Raw genomic sequence first — 21,813 nt, 5'->3', positions numbered from 1 at the left:
TATACTGTACCTACAAATTCAAAAATCCTGAACATGTAGAAACAACCAAATAAATAAAGTGGGATTTTGTCACTATTCATAGAAGGCAATAGGAATAAATTATTATTATTGAATGAAATCCTACAAAATATATTTTATTCTGAAAACAAAAACACTGAATTAAAAATACTATTAAATAAAAGCAAGACAAAATAAAAAAATTTAAATGAATATAACATTGTCAACACAACAATAAAAATGGATATTGGTACAAAACAGAAGCAAAGTTTGAACAAATATATTTTAACATTCCTAATCATACATTGAAACACTCACTATACTATTAGAATCTGGTACAAAATATATAGTCATGCAATCTAATTTAAGAATTTCAGATACAAAATCTGTATAAGGACTAATTGCAAATATTTTACCGGAGACTATTATTAGAACTGACAATAGGAAAGCTGCTGTTTTAATCTCATAGGTGATAAAAGAGATAGACTGGTTTTTATTTGTGTGACTCTTGCCCCAATAAGTCATTATAACTCTAATGGGAATATTCAGACCTACGGAATTGCAAAGATTCTGCATGGTCAGCCCCAGATGTGGGCCCACAAAGCTAGTTATATCCATGTATTCTTATGTTAGTCCTCATAGTGCTACACATATACTGCATATGTAACCACTAAAATCCTGCAATGACATTTTTCATGAAAAGGATGTGTGCAGGACTGGCTTCATAGATATGCAATTTATGCAGCTGTTCAGGGCTCAGTGCTGAGAATATCCTTGGTATAATGTTCTTTCATTATATTGAATTTTTTGTAAGTTTATCTTTGAATATCTGTTTTATAAATGAAGTCCAGTAAGACAATAGACCATGCATATGAACAGAGAAAGCAGTGAATTGATTCACAGTACATGCAAGCATTTGTGTTCCAGCAGCAGTCCACACACAGTGGGCTCAGGCTTCCAGGTAACACTATCGGTGCACCAACAGTGATTGGCCCAGTGCATTCCCAAATACCTGTGGCAGAACAGAACACCATGGGGCCAGGGAAGTGACTGGGCTTTGAACTGGGCCCAGATATGTGACAGTGACATTGGCAGCAGCAGCAGAAGTGGCATTAGTGGCTAAAGTTGTGGAGAAGAGGAGGTTTTCATGTGTGCAGGGAAAGGGCCTGCCATGGGAAGCCAACTTGTCCATCTGCCCCCAACCCCTATTCCTAAGGCATGTGCACAAATATTAACTCTCTGTTCCAAGTATTGGGAGAGGAACTGCCAGAGATTAGTCAGTATACCTTGCCAGTAAATAATTTTAAAATAAAAGTGTACAAATGGACATTGTAATGATTCATATGTGAAAGAATTCTTCAAACGGTTTAGAGTTTGGGTTTTGAAAAACCACTAAAACAATGCACAGAAAGATTCACAGGCTTGCAAATATTAGTTAAAGGTTGTCACATTCAATTTATAAAATAACATGTTTATACAAAGCTTTGGATGAACTAGTATTAATGAAGAAGGTCATTTTTTTAAAAGATTTTATTTATTTATTCATGAGAGACACAGAAAGAGAGGCAGAGACACAGGCAGAGGAAGAAGGAGCCTTCATGCAGGGAGCCTGACATGGGATTCGATCCCGGGACTCCAGGATCATGCCCTGGGTCGAAAGCAGGCACTAAACCACTGAGCCACCCAGGGATCCCCGAAGAAGACCATTTTTGAGTTAATTTACTGTGTAATCAAAAATCCAACTTTACAGTACATTAAAAAAACATTTTGAGTTATAAACAAATACTGAAGCTACTTTCAGTTTCTTATATAGCATATACCAGTTACTGGAAATGTCAGAGAAACATCAAAATAACATTGTACAAATTTACCTTTAAGGTAGAACTTCCTGATTGGCAGAGTAAGAATCTGCGTAAATACACTTCTCCAAAAAAATAAATAAAAAATATACAAAAAAAAAAAAAAAAGGCAAGGAAAATACTGGGCTTATTGTCAAAATCAATCAACTCTAGAAATTAAACAATGTTGTGCAACAATTCACAGCTTATTTCTTTGGGAAGAACTGCTAAACTACATAAGAACAGTACAAGTTTGTGCATTGTAACATGGCCTACTCCTGTCCCTCTCTCTCCAACTCTGTGATAGCCTTTTTTTTTTTTTTAAAGATTTTATTTATTTATTCATGACAGAGAGAGAGAGAGGCAGATGTGAGACTTGATCTTGGGTCTCCAGGATCACACCCCTGGCGGAAGGTGGCGCTAAGCCACTAGGTCACCGGGACTGCCCTGTGATAGCCTTTAAAACAGCAGCCTGGCAACAATGGTAGCTGTGAAACAAGCAAAGTATTGCCATATTGACCTGTCTCACAGCTCCCTGGAAAAGCACCATTCACAAGATGTTGCCATTATTTGATCAGGCTTAGAACTTCCTTAATGGGAAAAACTCTATCCTCAGGGAATTTGTCAAAAATAATCAACTGCACATTTTTACATCTACCTAGAAATATGATATCAGTCAGGCAAATAAGAATCGGAACAAAACTTTTAAAGGAAGATCTGGGCAATGAGATGTACAAAGGGGACTTTGAGAAATCCTGACTTGGAAATCTAGAAAACTGCTCGCACGTGCAGGGCTATGTTGAATGCCCAGGGGAGCCTAAGAGCATTCCAATCTCTCACCTCTAGCTGATTGAAGCTGGAAGCAGAAAATGGAGACTAAAGCAAAGTTGTAAACTTTCTAAGCAGACAGGCATATCCCAACACATACAGAGAACCCCTTAGCAAAAGTTGGAAATGTTTTACCTCAAGGCAATAACAAAATCTCTGATTAATCATTAGCTGACCAATAAGCTAAGTAATCAGAGACTACAGTGGCTACACACTACAGGGAAGTCAAGAGTCAGGCAAATCACTAACCACATAAAGAGCAGCAACAACAATAACATGCCTTGGAGGAAGGAGAGGAATTGGATTTCTAGAGTTGACACAGTACTAGTTTTTATCCAAAAATTTGGAGACACACAAATACACAGGAAAGTATGGCCCATACATGAAAAAAAGGCAGACACTGTGCCTGGGGAACTTGGGGTGTTAAATGTTGGACTTATTAGGCAAAGATTTTTTAATTAAATTATTATAAATATATTAAAGCATGCAAGGAAATCAATTATTTGAATTAAAGAATTTTTTTTAAAGATTTTATTTATTTATTCATGAGAGACACAAAGAAAGAGAGACATAGGCAGAGGGAGAAGCAGGCTCCCTGTGGAGAACATGATGCGGAACTCAATCCCAGGACCCCAGGATCAGGACCTGAGCGAAAGGCAGATGCTCAACCACTGAGCCACCCAGGCATCCCTGTAGCTTGACTTCTAAATGCTAAGCATTTAATATCTGAGAAGTATACTCAGTTGGCCCCATAAAATACCAGAACTCTAAGGCTGTTCCTCCAGGGAAACCTGGATATACACAGATGGGAGAAATTGCATAAACACACACATGCATATCACACACATGCAAAAATGATGAAACTCAAATGAGGTATGTTGCATAGTTAACAGTATTATACCCATGTCAATTTCTTGGCTTTGATATCTTACTACAGTTATACAAGATATTTTCTATCATTAGGGGGATCTGAGTAAAGAATATACAGAGCTTTATATAAAAATGTTTAAAGAAGGGAGGGAGACTATGGTTGCTGGGCTACATCAAGTAAAATAAAAGAGATTAGAAAAGAAAAGAATGAAAATTCACAGCAGATAAATAGAAACTGGAAAAAATAAGGGCAGCCCAGTGGCTCAGCGGTTTAGCGCCGCCTTCAGTCCAGGGCGTGATCCTGGAGACCCGGGATCAAGTCCCACACAGGCTCCCTGCATGAAGCCTGCTTCTCCCTCTGCCTGTGTCTGTGCCTCTCTCTCTTTCTCATGAATAAATAAATAAAATCTTAAAAAAAAAGAAACTAGAAAAAATAGTTAAATCAAAATTTTAGAATTGAAAAATATAACATCTGAAATTTAAATATTACTGCATTAGCACAATAGGAAAATGCAGATGATAAGCAAAAAGACCAGAAGATGGAACATAAATCCACAGAATTTTCCTAGCTGAAGAACAGATAAGAAAACATAGACATAATGAACAAAAGCCTTGGAGATGTGAGATAATATGAAAAGTTCTAGCACAGGAAACAGTCAACAAAACTAAAAGACAACCTAAGAGATGTGGCAGATAGGAGATGATATTTGCAAATGACATATCTGATAAAGGGTTAGTGTCCAAAATATATAAAGTTCTCTATACAAAGGATATAAGCCATCCCCACATCTCTTCCAGCCTTATCTACAATAGCCAAATTATGGAAGCATCCCAAGTCTCTATCGATAGATTAATGGATAAAGAAGAAATAGAATATATACAAAATAGAATATTATTCAGCCATAAAAAAGAATGAAATCTTGCCATTTGCAACAACATGGATGGAGCTAGATAGTGTAAGAGAAACACCCAATAAACAACCTGATTAAAAGATGAGAAGACATAAATGGACATTTCCCCAAAGAAGATATACAGATGGCCAGAAGATGCATGAAAAGATGCTCAATATCACTCATTATCAGGGAAATGCAAGTCAAAATTACAATGAGATATCACCTCACACCCATCAAGTAACTAAAATTAACAACACCAGCAACAAGCCTAGAAATATTACAATCATAATTTTTGAAAACTGAAGATAAATAACTCTTGGAGGTATCTAACGTAAAACAACAAAGGAGAAATTTTCAAAACCAGGTTATTTCACACCAGAAATCATAGGAACAAGAATACAATAAAGTGAAATCATTAAAATACTGAAAGAAAAGACTGTCAACCTAGTAGTCTATATATTCAGTGAAAATAGACTTCAGCAAAAAAGACAAAATAAAAACTTTAATGCATGGAAGAAAGAAAAGTCAAGAAAAGAAGAAACTAGTTACCACATTTGTCCCATAAGAAATGCTAAAGAAACTTCTACAAGCATACAGGAAATAACAGAAGGAACAAATGAGAAGGGAAAAACATATGAATAGAAATAAGATAAAGAGATTGTGAATCCTGAAAATTAAAAATTTCTTCTATTTTGTTTTGAAAATGTGAAATAAGGAGTTTTCTCTTCATCCATAAACAGAAGATTTAATTAATTAATGACCTGATAAGTCTTACCTTCTTTTAATTTATTTTTATGTTGTATCAGTTATTTTAAAAAATTAATTATTTAATGCATTTATTTAGAGAAAAGGGAGGAAGTCAAAGGGAAATTTATCTCCACCAAAATAGAAAATATATTATTGAAGGAAAACCTGTCCTTGGATAAAAGCATTGCTCTTGGTACTTTAGAATTTTGTAAAAGCAGAATTTGCTCCTAAAAGAACTAATATTTGATCATCTATATATCTTTATGAATCACTTCACTTATTTTATCAATATTTTTCATATGATTTACAGAGAAAATAAAAAATGGTGAGTTTCAAATCTTAAATCACTTAGAAAGTGTATCATTGCAGCAAACTCAATAAAAAGAAAATAAAAAGAATAAGACAATAAAAAGAAACGGGGTTCAGTAGCTTCACATTATAGCAAATAAAATTTTCCTCCCAGTATACCAATCTATTACCAACTCTATTGCTACACTTGCAATTTGTTTCAATTTAATATGTAACAGATTTTTCCTGTTTTGTTTTTTCTAAACTCTCCAAATTTTTGTCTATTTTCTTTTTCAGGAACAAGGAGGGAAGAAACTAAGCAAAAGACAGGTAGGCATTTCATCTTCACATAAGTACAAATCATGCAGTTTAAGCAATGTCAGCTCTTGACTGATGAGAGTAGCACTGGGCATCTTGGCGTTGTGTTGAACCAAGGACTTTGTCTATTAGTAAATGAATTGGTGACCTTCTGTTATTTCATTTGCAGGTCACTTCTATTGATTTGATTTCTTACTTTTATTGAGATAAAATTCAAACATTAAATAACATTAAATTAAATTAACCATTTTGACAGTTCAGTGGCATTTAGTACATTTAAAATATTTTATAATTATTACTTCCATCTAGTTCCAAAAAGAATTTCATCACCCCAGGTAAAATCCATACTCTTTAAGAAGTCACTTCTCATTCTCCTACCACTCCTAGTCTCTGGCAATCACTATCTGCTTTCTATTTCTGTGAATTTCCCTTTTCTGGTAGGATCTCATATCCATGGGATTAACAAATATGTGACATTTTGTGTCTGCCTTCTTTCACTTACATAAAATTTTTGAGGCTTGTATTCATATTGTAGTACATATCAGTACTTTATTCCTTTTTATGATTGAATAAGAAAGACTTCATTGTATGGGTGTAACACATTTTGTTTATCCATTGACCTTTGGGATTTATCTAGCTTTTGACTTTTGTGAGTAGTGCTGCTATGAATATCTTTGCACAGGTATTTGTTCAAATACCTGTTTTCAATCTGGGGGCTATAGACCCATGAATGGAATTACTGGATCATACAATATACTATGTTTAACTTTTACACAGGGATCCCTGGGTGGCGCAGCGGTTTGGCGCCTGCCTTTGGCCCAGGGCATGATCCTGGAGACCCGGGATCGAATCCCACGTCGGGCTCCCGGTGCATGGAGCCTGCTTCTCCCTCTGCCTGTGTCTCTGCCTCTCTCTCTCTCTGTGACTATCATAAATAAATAAAAAAAAAATTTAAAAAAAAAAAAAAAAAAAAAAAAAAAACTTTTACACAGTATGCCAAATTATTTTCCACTCTGGTAGTACTATTTTACATTACAAACAGCAATGTATTAGAGTTCCAATTTCTCCTCTACTCACCAATACTTGTTATTTTCCAATTTTTAAATTATGGTCTTACTGGTACCTATAAAGTGGTATATCATTGTAATCTTGATGTGCACCTCCCTAATGACAAAAGAAGTTGAGCATATTTTCATGTCTTTCTTGACCATTTGTATATCCATGAATAAATGTCTATTCAGGTCTTCTGCTCATTTTCTTTTTATTTTATTTTTATTTTTTTATTTGGAGTTCAATTTGCCAACATATAGCATAACACCCAGTGCTCATCCCACCTAGTGCCCCCTCAGTGCCCATCACCCAGTCACCCCAACCACCCGACCACCTCCCCTTCCACTACCCCTTGTTCATTTCCCAAGTTAGGATGTCTCTCATGTTTTGTTACCCTCACTGATATTTTCACTCATTTTCTCTCCTTTCCCTTTATTCCCTTTCACGAATTTTTATATTCCCCAAATGAATGAGACCATATAATGTTTGTCCTTCTCCGACTGACTTATTTCACTCAGCATAATACCCTCCAGTTCCATCCACGTCGAAGCAAATGGTGGGTATTTGTCGTTTCTAATGGCTGAATAATATTCCATTGTATACGTATACCACCTCTTCTTTATCCATTTTCTAAAAGGATTGTTTTTCTTTTTGTCATGAAGTTGTAAAGCTTCTTTATATATTCTTGATATTAGGCCCTCAAAACATAATTTGCAAATATTTTCTCTCATTATGCACATTATCTCTTCACTGCTTCTGTTTTGATCCATAATTTTGACTTTTATGAATTCAGGTTTATTTATTATTTTTTTAAGATTTATTTTGTTTGAGAGAGAGAATTTGTGTGTATGCGTGCACACGTGCATGTGTGCACATGAGTGGGGGAGGAGCAGAAATAGAGGTTCCTCATGCAGATTCTCCACTGCGTGGGGAGCCTGATTAGGGGCTAGTTCCCACAGTCTTGAGGTCATGACCTGAGCCGAAATCAAGAGTCAGATGCTTAACTGACTGAGCCACCCAGGTTCTCCACTGTACCTCTATTTTTTTAAAAAGATTTTTATTGTTTTATGCTCTCGAATTTTGGTCTTTGATCCATTTTAAGTAAATACTATATATACAGAAGAACATAAAATAATGAATAAGACAGGCCTGTGTATATAATTTAATAGTTGGAGGTTTTGGTTGACCATTTTCTTTTCTTTTTTTTTTTTCTTTTTATTTTTTATTTATTTTTTTTTGGCTGACCATTTTCAAAGCACTCTAAATGTCCTATCCTAATAGGAAAAATGAAGCATAATGTTAAATTGCTAATTAGATTGTTAAATAAAGTGGCTGAAATAAGAAAAAAAAAGGTATGTCTTATACTATTCTTTAATTTTTTGAAGGTCTTCCAAACTCTTCACATAATATTGCTGTGTATTTCATAGTATTGCATAGCACTACATAGTTACATGGAGACTGTTGCTTTACCCTAATGCTTTTTTTTTCTCTTTTACTGAAAATATATTTTTCTAGTAATAGAATACTCACTTTGAATAAAATTCCACTCTGAAATAAGGACTGTGGGAAACTCAGCAAGTAATGTAGCCTTGCTCTAATCTCAGTTTATTCTTCTGCCTAAGCATCATAACTTCCGAAGTACTTCTGGTAACCAAATGTGATGCTGCTTATGAAGCATGTATCACAGTGCTTAGTGCAGAGAAAGCGCTTAATGAATGTCAGTGGGAATGCTGGGGATGGTGGTGACAATGACAATGATAATGATTATGATAATGATGGTAATGGCAATGGTGATGATTATGACAATGATATCATGCCTAAAGAAGACTTTAGGAAATTATTTTGAAGGGTTCAGTCACAAGAAATTTAATTAAATTTAAAACTATTTTACTGCTTTACTATTTGACATGTTTGTTCTGTTTATTTTATTTTTTTTAATTTTTTATTTATTTATGATAGTCACAGAGAGAGAGAGAGAGAGAGAGAGAGAGGCAGAGAGAGAAGCGCCAAACCGCTGCGCCACCCAGGGATCCCTGTTCTGTTTATTTAAGAGTCTATTTTATGGTTTGTCTCTCTCTTTTTTCACCTATTTCATTCTTTTAAATTCCATATATGAGTGAAATCATATGGTATTTATCTTTCTCTGACTGACTTATTTCGCTTAGCATAGAACACTCTAGCTCCATCCATGTTGTTGCAAAATGGCAACATTCTTATGGCTAAATAATATTCCATTATATATATTTATATATCATACATATATATTCCATTACATATATTATATTATATATTATATATATATAAAATGCACACCACAATTTCTTTTTTTAAAAGATTTTATTTATTCATGAGAGACACAGAGAGAGAGAGAGGCGCAGAGACACAGACAGGGAGAAGCAGGCCACTTTCAGGGAGCCTGATGCACACCACAATTTCTTAATCCATTCAACAATCAATGGGTATATGGGCTCTTTCCATAATTTGGCTATTGTAAATAATGCTGCTATAAACATCAGGATGCATGTGCCCCTCTGAACCAATATTTTTCTATACTTTGGGTAAATACCCGGCAGGCAATTGCTGGATCATAGGGTAGTTCTATTTTTAACTTTTTGAAGAAATTCCATACTGTTTTCCAGAGTGACTGCACCAGTTTCCGCTTTTGAAGCCTTATGAGCAATTCTACTAGGAATATTCACATACACATCTTTGAGTGAAAATGTATTTTATTTCTCTTGGTTATACACTTAGGAATGGGAATTCTAAATCATAAGATAAATTTATGTTTAACATTTAATAAAATCATCAAACTGTTTACCAAAATACCATTTTACATTTGGGCAGCAATGCATGACACCATTTGTTATTATCTATAATCCTTATTATGTTGAATATTTTATCATGTGGTTTATAACCATTTTGTATTCCTTCCTTGATGAAATATCTATTATTTTGCCTTTAAAATTTTTTTATTTAAAAAAAGATTTTATTTGAGAAAAACAGCAAGCTAGAGAGAGAGTGCACATGTGGAGGTAGGGTCAGAGGGAGAAGGAGAATCAGACTCCCCACTGAGCAAGGATTTCCCCATGGGGCTCTATCCCAGGATGCTGGGAACATGACCTAAGCTGAAGGCAGATGCTTAAACAACTAAGCCATCTAGGCATCTCTATTTTGTCATTTTTCAATTGGAATGTTTGTCATCCTATTTTTTACTTTTAAGAAATCTTACATATTTGGATACAAATCTTTTATCAGATAAATCATTTGAACAAATTTTCTTCTAGTCTGTGTATTGTTCTTTCACTTTCTTATCAGTGTATTTTAAAACATAGCGGTTTTAATTTTGATGAAGTCCAATATAGCAGTTTATTTTATCATAAGCTTTTGGCTTCCTATCTCAGAAGTCCTTGCATAATTCAAAGTTTCAAATATTTTTCTCCAATTTTTACTTACTGAAGGTTTTATAGTTTTAGCTCTTGCCTTTAGGTCTATGACACATTTTGAGTTCAAATTTTGTGTAGGGTGAGGGAAAGATCCCAAGACATCTTTTTGCATGTGGATATCTGATGTGCCAGCACTGACTCTTGAAAAGACTATACCTTTCCCCCATTGAATTGCCTTGGCATCTTTTGAAAAAATCAAATGATCATGAGTTTATTTCTGGTTTCAAAATTTTATTCCACTGATCTATTTGTCTGTCTTCATGCCAACACCATGTTCTCTTCATGTAGAATAAAAACAATAAATTCATGTAGAATAAGATAATAAATAATTAAAATTAAGTAAATAAAAATAAATTCATGTAGAATATAAACAATAAATCACTGAAATGAAAAACATCAATTCATAATTTTATACTCCATGAAAAAAATCTTTTAAGAATACAGATAAAATAAAGGAAAACTAGGAGACTTCATCACTAAGAAATCTATTCTAAAAATATGACAAAAAAAGCTGTTCTGAAAGGAACACAATAGGAAACAATAGATAAAGGAAAACAATAGCATAGGGAAAACTAGGAACATCAGAAATTAATAGAAGCAACAAAAATAATAAATGTGTAGGTAAATGTGAAATAATATTTTCTAAGTTTAATATTTAAACTTAAAAATATGAATGACTATTGAATATAATAATTTTAACAGTGTGTGTTTCTCAGATATGTGAAATAATACACCTGAAAACTATGACATAAGAAAAGGAAAGTAATAATGCACGTATGAATTTAAGATGTCTACATTTTACTTGAAGTGGTGGAATATTCATTCTAAGTGGAATAAGAAAGTTTAGGTATGAACTTTTTAAATTCCTAGAGCAAATGTAAACAAATAGAATGTAAAGATTTATTGCCAAAATACAAATACAATAATTAAGTTAAAATAGAATACTAAAAAGTGCTAGAATAACTCACAAGAAGGCAAGAATGAGGGAACAGAGAAAAAAGTACAGGGACAAACATTAACCAGATGTAATACAGCGGTTCAAATCTATCTTAACAGCAGTTAAGATAGATATCTTAATTCTAAATGAACTAAATATGTCAATCAAAATGCCAGAGATCATCATATTGGACTTTTTGAAAGGCCCAATTACACACTATTAGAAACCCACATTGAAAACAAATATTGGTTAAAATACATAAAAAATATAAATAATAAATAAATAGGATAGAAAAATATGTACAATACTAACATATGCTGGAGAAGACATATTAATAAGAAAAATAGAACACAAAATATAAGGGATACAATTAGACATTAAATAATCATAATGGGGGCCTAGCTCAGATTATGATGCTAAGGTCTTGGAATCAAGCCTCATGTCAGGTTTCCTGCTCAGCGAGGAGTCTGCTTCTCTCTCTTCCCTCTGCCCCTTCCCCGGCTCACTCACTCTCTCACTCTCTCTCTCTCTTCTCTCTCTGTGTCTCTCAAATAAATAAATAAAATCTTTAAAAACAAGAACAAACAAAAAACCTCAGTAAATTCTTTGAGATCATTAATACTCCTAAATTAACAGAAAATATTAACTTTGTAGCAAAACGTCAAATACATGAAGTGAAAACTGATAGAAAGGCACCTGGATAGTTGGGCATTGGCCTTTGACTCAGGTCATGATCTCAGGTCCTGAGATTGAGTCCCAAACTGGGCTCCCTACAGGGAGCCTTCTTCTCTCTCTGCCTACGTCTCTGCCTCTCTCTGTGTCTCTCATGAAAAAATAAATAAAATCTTTAAAATAATAATAATATTTGAAGATATCAACATTCCTCTTTCAGTAGACAGGAAACAATAGGATTTAGAATAACTAAATAACAATCTCAATCAATTTGACATTGATAAAACACTCTACAAATGATTGTAGAACTGTTTTCAATTGCACATAGAACATAAACTAAAAACAAAATCCAGGTGACAGACATATTTTAACATGTTTGAAGTAATAGAAATCATACAAATTGTGTTCTATGATCATAAATTAATTATATATCAGTAACAGAAATATAAACAAATTATACACTACCCCCCAGGATTTGGATATTAAACAACACACTGCTAAACAGAATATGAATCAAGGAGGAAATAATCAAGAAATAAAAAATATTTTGGAATGAAAATGAAAATGCATCATATCATTATTTATGAGTGTCGTTAAAACAGTACTTAGAGAAGAATTTATTATATTCTTATATTCAAAAAGTCTCAAATTAGTTTATTTATTTATTTATTTATTTAAGTCTCAAATTAGTTATCTAAAACTCCACATTAAAATTCTTTAAATGAACAAAATAAACTCAAAGCAATTAAAAGGAAATAAACAATAAAGATAATATCAGAAATGAATTCTATTGAAAGCTGAAAAATAGAAAAAATTAATAGCTAAGTTTGTACTTTGATAAAATAATGAAATTGATCAACCCCTAGCCAGACTGGCAAGTAAAACATATACATGTATGTATGAGAAGGCAAAAATTACCAAGATTAAGATGAAAGAAGGCAATGACTAAAGACTTAGAGACATTAAAAAATAGACAATATTGTGATCAAAGTTCAAGCCTATACATTCAACAAATTATAAGAAATACGCAATTTCCTTGAGAAATGCCAATGGCAAAAATTATTACAAAATAAATAGATAATCTAAATTGTCCTATGTCTACTGAATAAATCGAATTTGTAATTTAAAATTTTTCAACAGATAAAAATCCAAGCCCAGCTGGTTTCAATGGGAATTCTACTGAACATCTGAAGCAGTAACATCAGTTTACAAACCACTTCCAGAATATAAAAGAGATAGAAAAATATATTATCTCGCTTTATAAAATCAACATTATCATGATACAAAAAATCAGATAAAAATTCTAAAAGAAAAGTACAGGTCAATATTTCCAAGAACATAGAAAAAAATTCTCAAAATATATTAGCAAGTAAATACAGCAATATATGCAAAAGATAATATAGTGTGATTAAATCAAGTTTATTCCAGGAATGCAAAACTGGTCCAAGATTAAAAAAAAAAAGTGACGAATATAAATTACCATAGCATGATCTAAAAAAGAAAAATAATGTGATCACTACAATAAAGACATAAAACATATTCAATAAAAATTAAATATCCATACTTCTATTCTTGTTGAAAACTATCAACAAACTAGAAATATAAGTGAAAGTCTTTAACCTGATAAAGGGCATCTACAAACAAAAAAACTACAGTTAACATCACAATGAATGAAGACTGAATGCTTTTCCTGCAAAACTGGATGAGACATGGATGTCTGCTCTCATCACTCTCATTAAACATCATAGTTGGTAGAGATTCTAGCCAGATCAATAAGGCAAGAAACAGAAATTAAACTATGCATATTGGAAAAGAATAAATAAGACATTCTCTATTTCTGGGTGATATGATTGTCTACATAAGGGGATACAAGAAATCGGATTCTAGAAAGAATAAGTAAGTTTAGTAACAGAAAATTAGTCCCGTAAAAATAAATTAAATCAAAAAGCAAAAAAAATGACTAAACAAAGATTGGGACCTGGTAGATCAAAATCTAAATGTGGAAAAGGGACTTGAAACTATGTGGGAAGTAAAGTGGCTACCCAGGAGAACTATTCCCTCTGGGGAAAATGTCTTATTGATAGAGAAAAGAAAGGAGGAAAGAATCAACTAAGGGAGATGAATGAAGGCTCATTTAGAATGGAAGAGGAAAAAAAGATAGATAATTGGTCTCCCCTGTTGCCAAAACCATTAATAAAGTAACTGTAAAGATGAGAACATAAGTAATAAATAAAAACATCTTTGGGCAGCCCCGGTGGTGCAGCGGTTTAGCGCCGCCTGCAGCCTGGGGTGTGATCCTGGAGACCCAGAATCGAGTCCCACATTGGGCTCCCTGCATGGAGCCTGCTTCTCCCTCCGCCTGTGTCTCTGCCTCTCTCTTCGCTCTCTCTGAATGAATGAATAAATAAATCTTTAAATAAATAAATAAATAAATAAAAACATCTTTAAATACTCTGTCCATTAAATAAATGAAGAGAAATACCCAAGCAATTTCCATACATGACTTTAAGTAAAAGTCAGAAAATGCAAACGAAGTCCTTTGTGCAAACAAAAATATTCCCTAAATTAAGTATAAAACTGAAGAAGTCAGTTATATCATATTGTAAACTGTATTAAATATGTTTAAGCAAGCATTTCAAGACATGGGGGAAAAAAAGAACACCTTGAATCAAAAATGCAAATACAAAGGCAGAAATGCAAAAATAATAAAGAAATTGCACAAAGGTTCACCGAAATCAGAAAGGAAATTTTAAAAGAATAAAGAATAAAGATAATAGAATAAAGATAATAAATTTTGTAAAGAATATTGAAGAAAACAAAAAAATAGAATTTTTAAAGGTTTCTCTTTTAAGTAAAAAGGATCAGAAACAAGTAGTAGAAATGCCAGAAAAAAAGATTGAACATTCCATATTAGTGATTCAAAATCTTGAAAATCAAGAAGAATGAAGAAAATTGAAAAAGAAGAAAATCAAAATAGTGAACCAGTAATCATATTTAAAAGCAAAATTCATGAGATGTCTGGGTGGGCTTAGTGGTTGAGCATCTATCTGCCTTTGGCTCAGGGCATAATCCTGAGTCCTGGCATCAAGTCCCACATTGGGTTCCCTGTGGAGAGCCTGCTTCTCCCTCTGCCTATGTCTCTGCTTCTTTCTCTGTGTTTTTCATGAAAAAAAAAAAATCTTTTTAAATAAAATAAAAACGCATGAAAAATTTTCAAGTAAAAGAAAAATTGACCCAGAAAAATTAATTCTGAAACAAATTCTAGTATTAATATCAAAGGTTAAAGATAAATTTAAAAAATCTTTAGGATCCCCAGAAGAAAAGAAAGACTACCACCAAAAAAAAAAAAAAAAAAACACACAAAACTTTTATCAGTAGTATATTTTTCAAAAACAATACAAAATTGAAGCAATTTTTCAGGAAACTTAAGAAAGGAGGATATTAGTCCTAAGGATTCTAGTAAAGGATAAGCTTTAACCAACCAAAAGATGACTGAGAAACTTTAACAAATAACAGTGAAAGAATGATGCCAGCAAAATGCAAGTATGAAGCTCTCTTGATCCTCAAGAAAACCCAAACAGAGAAATTGGCTGAATAAATTTTTTTTTAATTTATTTTTATTTTTATTTTTTTTGCTGAATAAATTTTTAAGTGTTCTGGAAAATAGTCAAACATCTACAGTAACCAAATGAATGTCCAATTAAGACTGAAACATGTTCAAATGATAAGAAAGTTTGTAGCATATTTACTTGCCTTTTGCCCTCCTCTACCACAAGGGTTAGGGGAAATATCAGCACACCTCCCACTTCTGTTCCTTATTTACAACAGTCTAATATGCCTGGGGACTACCTTCAGGGCTGATATCTGTCTTATCTAATTTGGATCTTAGACATGAAAAAGTGCAATGCATTTGTTAAAGAAAGTAGTAAGGAGCCTAGACCCAGAAACCCTTTTGGCAAGTCATTAGAGGTGGAGACATACAATAGACAATCTCAGACTCTGAGAGACATGGGAGGAAACTCTGGAAAGTTAAGGAATTTAAAAGTACCCAGGTACATGAGAGAATTGAGAAAAACACATGAAGGCCAACATAAGACACTGCTCAAAAGAGACCCGAGAAAACCTTAAGCTTTCATCTTGGTATTATCCCTACGCTCAGATCATGCCCAGCTAATCAGTGAAGGAATTCCTTGGTACAGAAAGATTCAGGAAAGACTGGGGGAGGGCTACTTTTTCAAATGTATAAATTTCAACAATAACAACAATAATAACAAAATAAAGGCATACAAATAACAAGAAAACATTACCATCAGATGAAGAAAATAAATTTGCAGATCATACCAGAGGAAACACAGACATCAGGTTTACAGACAAAGTTATTCAAAACTGTCTTAAATATATACAGAGAACTGAATAAAAACACAGACAAATAACTAGAAGAAATCAGAAAGACAATATAGTAACAAAATGAAAATATCACTACAGAAATAGAAATTATAGAAAAGAACAAAATAGAAATTCTGGAACTAAAAAATATAATAACTATTAGAGATGTTCAATAACACATGTGAGTAGGCAGAGGAAAGAATCAGTGAATTGAAGATAGGATAGTTGAAAAGGTTGAGTCTGAGGAGTTGGAAGAATATAGAACGGAGTAAAGTGAGTCTAGTCTAAGAGGTTTGTGGGATATTATCAAGAGAGAGCAAATATATGTGTGATGGAGGCCCAAGCAGTAGGAGAGAGAAAGAAAGAGAGATTATATAAATAATGGCTGAAAATTTCTGAAATTTGATAAAATATGTGGATCTACAAATCCAAGAAGCTCAATGAACCCTCCAAGAAAAATATATGAAAAGTGATTCACAGCAAATGGTATAATCAAACTTTTGAAACGTAAAGACAGAGTCTTGAAAACAGCAAGTGAGAAGTGACTCCTCAAATATAAGGGATGCTCAATAAAATCATTAGCCTATTTCTCTCCAAAGACCTTGGAGGACAGAAAGGGAAGGCAGCTATAATGGGGAGAAAAACTTGTCAGCCAAAAATACTATACCTAGAAAAACTGAGCTTCAAAATAAAGGAGAAATTAACATTCTCAGGTGAAAATAAGCTGAAGCATACCTTAAAAATAGGCCTGTCCTACAAGAAATGCTGAAGGTATTCCTTCAGGTTGAAATAAAAGAATGTTAGATGGGAACTGAAAGCCATATAATGCTATAAAGATCACCAAGAAAGGGAAATAAATGGGCAAATATAAAAAAACAATATTATTGTGATTTTGATTTGTGATACCACTTATTATTTTCTCTAGCATTTAAAAAAACAAATGCATAAAGAGTTATTATAAATCTATATGAGTCCAAAATACATAAAGAGGTAATTTGTGACAATTTTAATAACATAAACTGGGGACAGAACAATGGAGGTGTATAAAAGAATTTTTGGTGGAACAGATCAACAGAACCAGGAGTTGGTTCTTTGAAAGAATTAATAAGATAGATAAACCATTAGCCAGCCTTATTAAAAAGAAGAGAGAGAAGACTCAAATTAATAAAATCATGAATGAGAAAGGTGAGATCACTACCAACACCAAGGAAATACAAATGATTTTAAAAACATATTATGAACAGCTATATGCCAATAAATTAGGCAATCTAGGAGAAATGGATGCATTCCTGGAAAGCCACAAACTACCAAAACTGGAACAGGAAGAAATAGAAAACCTGAACAGGCCAATAACCAGGGAGGAAATTGAAGCAGTCATCAAAAACCTCCCAAGACACAAGAGTCCAGGGCCAGATGGCTTCCCTGGGGAATTTTATCAAACGTTTAAAGAAGAAACCATACCTATTCTCCTAAGCTGTTTGGAAAGATAGAAAGAGATGGAGTACTTCCAAATTCGTTCTATGAGGCCAGCATCACCTTAATTCCAAAACCAGACAAAGACCCCACCAAAAAGGAGAATTACAGACCAATATCCCTGATGAACATGGATGCAAAAATTCTCAACAAGATACTGGCCAATAGGATCCAACAGTACATTAAGAAAATTATTCACCATGACCAAGTAGGATTTATCCCTGGGACACAAGGCTGGTTCAACACCCGTAAAACAATCAATGTGATTCATCATATCAGCAAGAGAAAAACCAAGAACCATATGGTCCTCTCATTAGATGCAGAGAAAGCATTTGACAAAATACAGCATCCATTCCTGATCAAAACTCTTCAGAGTGTAGGGATAGAGGGAACATTCCTCGACATCTTAAAAGCCATCTATGAAAAGCCCACAGCAAATATCATTCTCAATGGGGAAGCACTGGGAGCCTTTCCCCTAAGATCAGGAACAAGACAGGGATGTCCACTCTCACCATTGCTGTTCAACATAGTACTGGAAGTCCTAGCCTCAGCAATCAGACAACAAAAAGACATTAAAGGCATTCAAATTGGCAAAGAAGAAGTCAAACTCTCCCTCTTCGCCGATGACATGATACTCTACATAGAAAACCCAAAAGCCTCCACCCCAAGATTGCTAGAACTCATACAGCAATTCGGTAGCGTGGCAGGATACAAAATCAATGCCCAGTAATCAATGGCATTTGTATACACTAACAATGAGACTGAAGAAAGAAATTAAGGAGTCAATCCCATTTACAATTGCACCCAAAAGCATAAGATACCTAGGAATAAACCTAACCAAATAGGTAAAGGATCTATACCCTAAAAACTATAGAACACTTCTGAAAGAAATTGAGGAAGACACAAAGAGATGGAAAAATATTCCATGCTCATGGATTGGCAGAATTAATATTGTGAAAATGTCAATGTTACCCAGGGCAATATACACGTTTAATGCAATCCCTATCAAAATGCCATGGACTTTCTTCAGAGAGTTAGAACAAATTATTTTAAGATTTGTGTGGAATCAGAAAAGACCCCGAATAGCCAGGGGAATTTTAAAAAAGAAAACCATATCTGGGAGCATCACAATGCCAGATTTCAGGTTGTACTACAAAGCTGTGGTCATCAAGACAGTGTGGTACTGGCACAAAAACAGACGCATAGATCAGTGGAACAGAATAGAGAATCCAGAAGTGGACCCTGAACTTTATGGTCAACTAATATTCGATAAAGGAGGAAAGACTATCCATTGGAAGAAAGACAGTCTCTTCAATAAATGGTGCTGGGAAAATTGGACATCCACAGGCAGAAGAATGAAACTAGACCACTCTCTTTCACCATACACAAAGATAAACTCAAAATGGATGAAAGATCTAAATGTGAGACAAGATTCCATCAAAATCCTAGAGAAGAACACAGGCAACACCCTTTTTGAACTCGGCCATAGTAACTTCTTGCAAGATACATCCACGAAGGCAAAAGAAACAAAAGCAAAAATGAACTATTGGGACTTCATCAAGATAAGAAGCTTTTGCACAGCAAAGGATACAGTCAACAAAACTCAAAGACAACCTACAGAATGGGAGAAGATATTTGCAAATGACATATCAGATAAAGGGCTAGTTTCCAAGATCTATAAAGAACTTATTAAACTCAACACCAAAGAAACAAACAATCCAATCATGAAATGGGCAAAAGACATGAACAGAAATCTCACAGAGGAAGACATAGACATGGCCAACATGCATATGAGAAAATGCTCTGCATCACTTGCCATCAGGGAAATACAAATCAAAACCACAATAAGATACCACCTCACACCAGTGAGAATGGGGAAAATTAACAAGGCAGGAAACAACAAATGTTGGAGAGGATGCGGAGAAAAGGGAACCCTCTTACACTGTTGGTGGGAATGTGAACTGGTGCAGCCACTCTGGAAAACTGTGTGGAGGTTCCTCAGACAGTTAAAAATAGACCTGCCCTACGACCCAGCAATTGCACTGCTGGGGATTTACCCCAAAGATACAGATGCACTGAAACGCCGGGACACCTGCACCCCGATGTTTATAGCAGCAATGGCCACGATAGCCAAACTGTGGAAGGAGCCTCGGTGTCCAATGAAAGATGAATGGATAAAGAAGATGTGGTTTATGTATACAATGGAATATTACTCAGCCATTAGAAATGACAAATACCCACCATTTGCTTCAACGTGGATGGAACTGGAGGGTATTATGCTGAGTGAAGTAAGCCAGTCGGTGAAGGACAAACATTATATGTTCTCATTCATTTGGGGAATATAAATAATAGTGAAAGGGAATATAAGGGAAGGGAGAAGAAATGTGTGGGAAATATCAGAAAGGGAGACAGAACGTAAAGACTGCTAACTCTGGGAAACGAACTAGGGGTGGTGGAAGGGGAGAAGGGCGGGGGGTGGGAGTGAATGGGTGACGGGCACTGGGGGTTATTCTGTATGTTAGTAAATTGAACACCAAGAATTTTTGGATTCAGTTGAAGTTAAGTTGGTATCAATTCAAAATTATATTATTATAACTTCAGAATATTATATGTAATCTTTTTGAAAGATGTAATCCCTCCCAAAATATATATCTATAATATGATTAATAAATACATATGCTTTACTTATAATAAAATATATTTATAATATTTATATATAATAAAATATATACTTTATAATGCATATATACACACACAATATGCAAAGCACAAAAAGAAATGAGAAGAAAATTAAATTACATCACAAAAAAATCTACAAAACACAAAAGCAGGCATTAGTGAGGAAAAAAGGGACAAAAATGCTTCAGACATACAGAGAACAAATTACCAAGTGATTAATGTATCCATTGCTTATCAGTAATTACGTTAAGTATAAGTAGGTTAAAATCCCCAATTAAATCATAGATTGAGAGATTAATAAGAGAAAAATAATCCAATTTTACATTGTCCAAAAAGGACTCACTAGCTCATCTGCCACAAATAGATTGAAAGTGAAAGAATAAAAAATGTATTTCATGTAAATAACAACCAAAAGAGAACTGGGGTGCCTATACTAATATCAAAGTAGAATTTAAATAAAAAACTATTACAAGAGATAAAGAATGATGTTGTGAAATGACAAAAGAGTCAATTCGCCAAGAACATATAGCAATCATAAACATATACACCCAACACCAGTACTTCAAAATACATGAAGCAAATATTGGCAGCATTTAAAGAGGAATTAAATAGCTCTTCAATAATAGTTGGAGATCTCAGTACCCAACTACCAACAATGGATAGAACTAGACAGATTATCGCTAAGAACTAGAAGTCTTGAACAGCACTGAAATACAATTGAATCTAACAAACATATACACAACATTGCACTCAACAAAAGGAGAATACACATTTTTATTGTGTATCAAACATGCTTCAGGATAGATTATATGTTAGACAAAAAACTCCAATTCTTAATAAGTTTTAACGGACTGAAATTATACAAAGTTTTTTTTTTATCACAATGGACTGAATCTGGAAATCAAGAGCAGAAGGAAAAATTAGATTATCCCCAAATATGTGGGAATTAAACAACATGCTCTTAAACAACCAATCTGTCAAAGAATAAATTCCAAGATAAATTAGAATATACCTATGGACAAATGAGAAGGAAAATATGGCATGCAAGATGTATCAGAGGCTGCAAAGGCAGTGCTAATAGGAATATTTATAGCCTTAAATGCCGAACCTAAAAAATAAGAAAGAATTCCAATTAACAACCTCATTTTATGCCTTAGGAACTAGGTAAAGTAACAAACTAAACCCAAAGCTAGCAGAACAAAGGAAATAATAAAGACAAGAGTGATTTAAAAAAAATACAGAATAAGGAAAATCAATCAACCCAAATACTGATTCTCTAAAATAATTAATAAAATTGACGAGTCTCTCACTTAATTGACTTTAAAAAGGGGGGAAGACACAAATAACTAAAATCAGAAAGGAAGTGTGATCTTATAATTATTTTATAGAGGTTT

General features: G+C 33.7%; 1 protein-coding gene across 1 annotated transcript in view; it reads left to right on the top strand.

The window, feature by feature from the left end:
- The first annotated feature begins 903 nt into the window (after positions 1-903).
- The window catches only part of LOC118350447 (butyrophilin subfamily 1 member A1-like), a 60,627-nt gene continuing 39,717 nt past the window's right edge, over positions 904-21,813 (top strand). The window contains exons 1-2 of the mRNA XM_049092599.1: positions 904-958; positions 5,759-5,791. Of these exons, the coding sequence (XP_048948556.1) occupies positions 904-958; positions 5,759-5,791 (88 nt within the window). The remainder of the gene's footprint in view (positions 959-5,758; positions 5,792-21,813) is intronic.

This window comes from Canis lupus, chromosome 12, assembly GCF_003254725.2.
Source record: "Canis lupus dingo isolate Sandy chromosome 12, ASM325472v2, whole genome shotgun sequence".
Taxonomy (NCBI): domain Eukaryota; kingdom Metazoa; phylum Chordata; class Mammalia; order Carnivora; family Canidae; genus Canis; species Canis lupus.
Note: the sequence above shows the minus strand (reverse complement) of the source record. Positions and strands in the feature narration are given on the sequence as shown.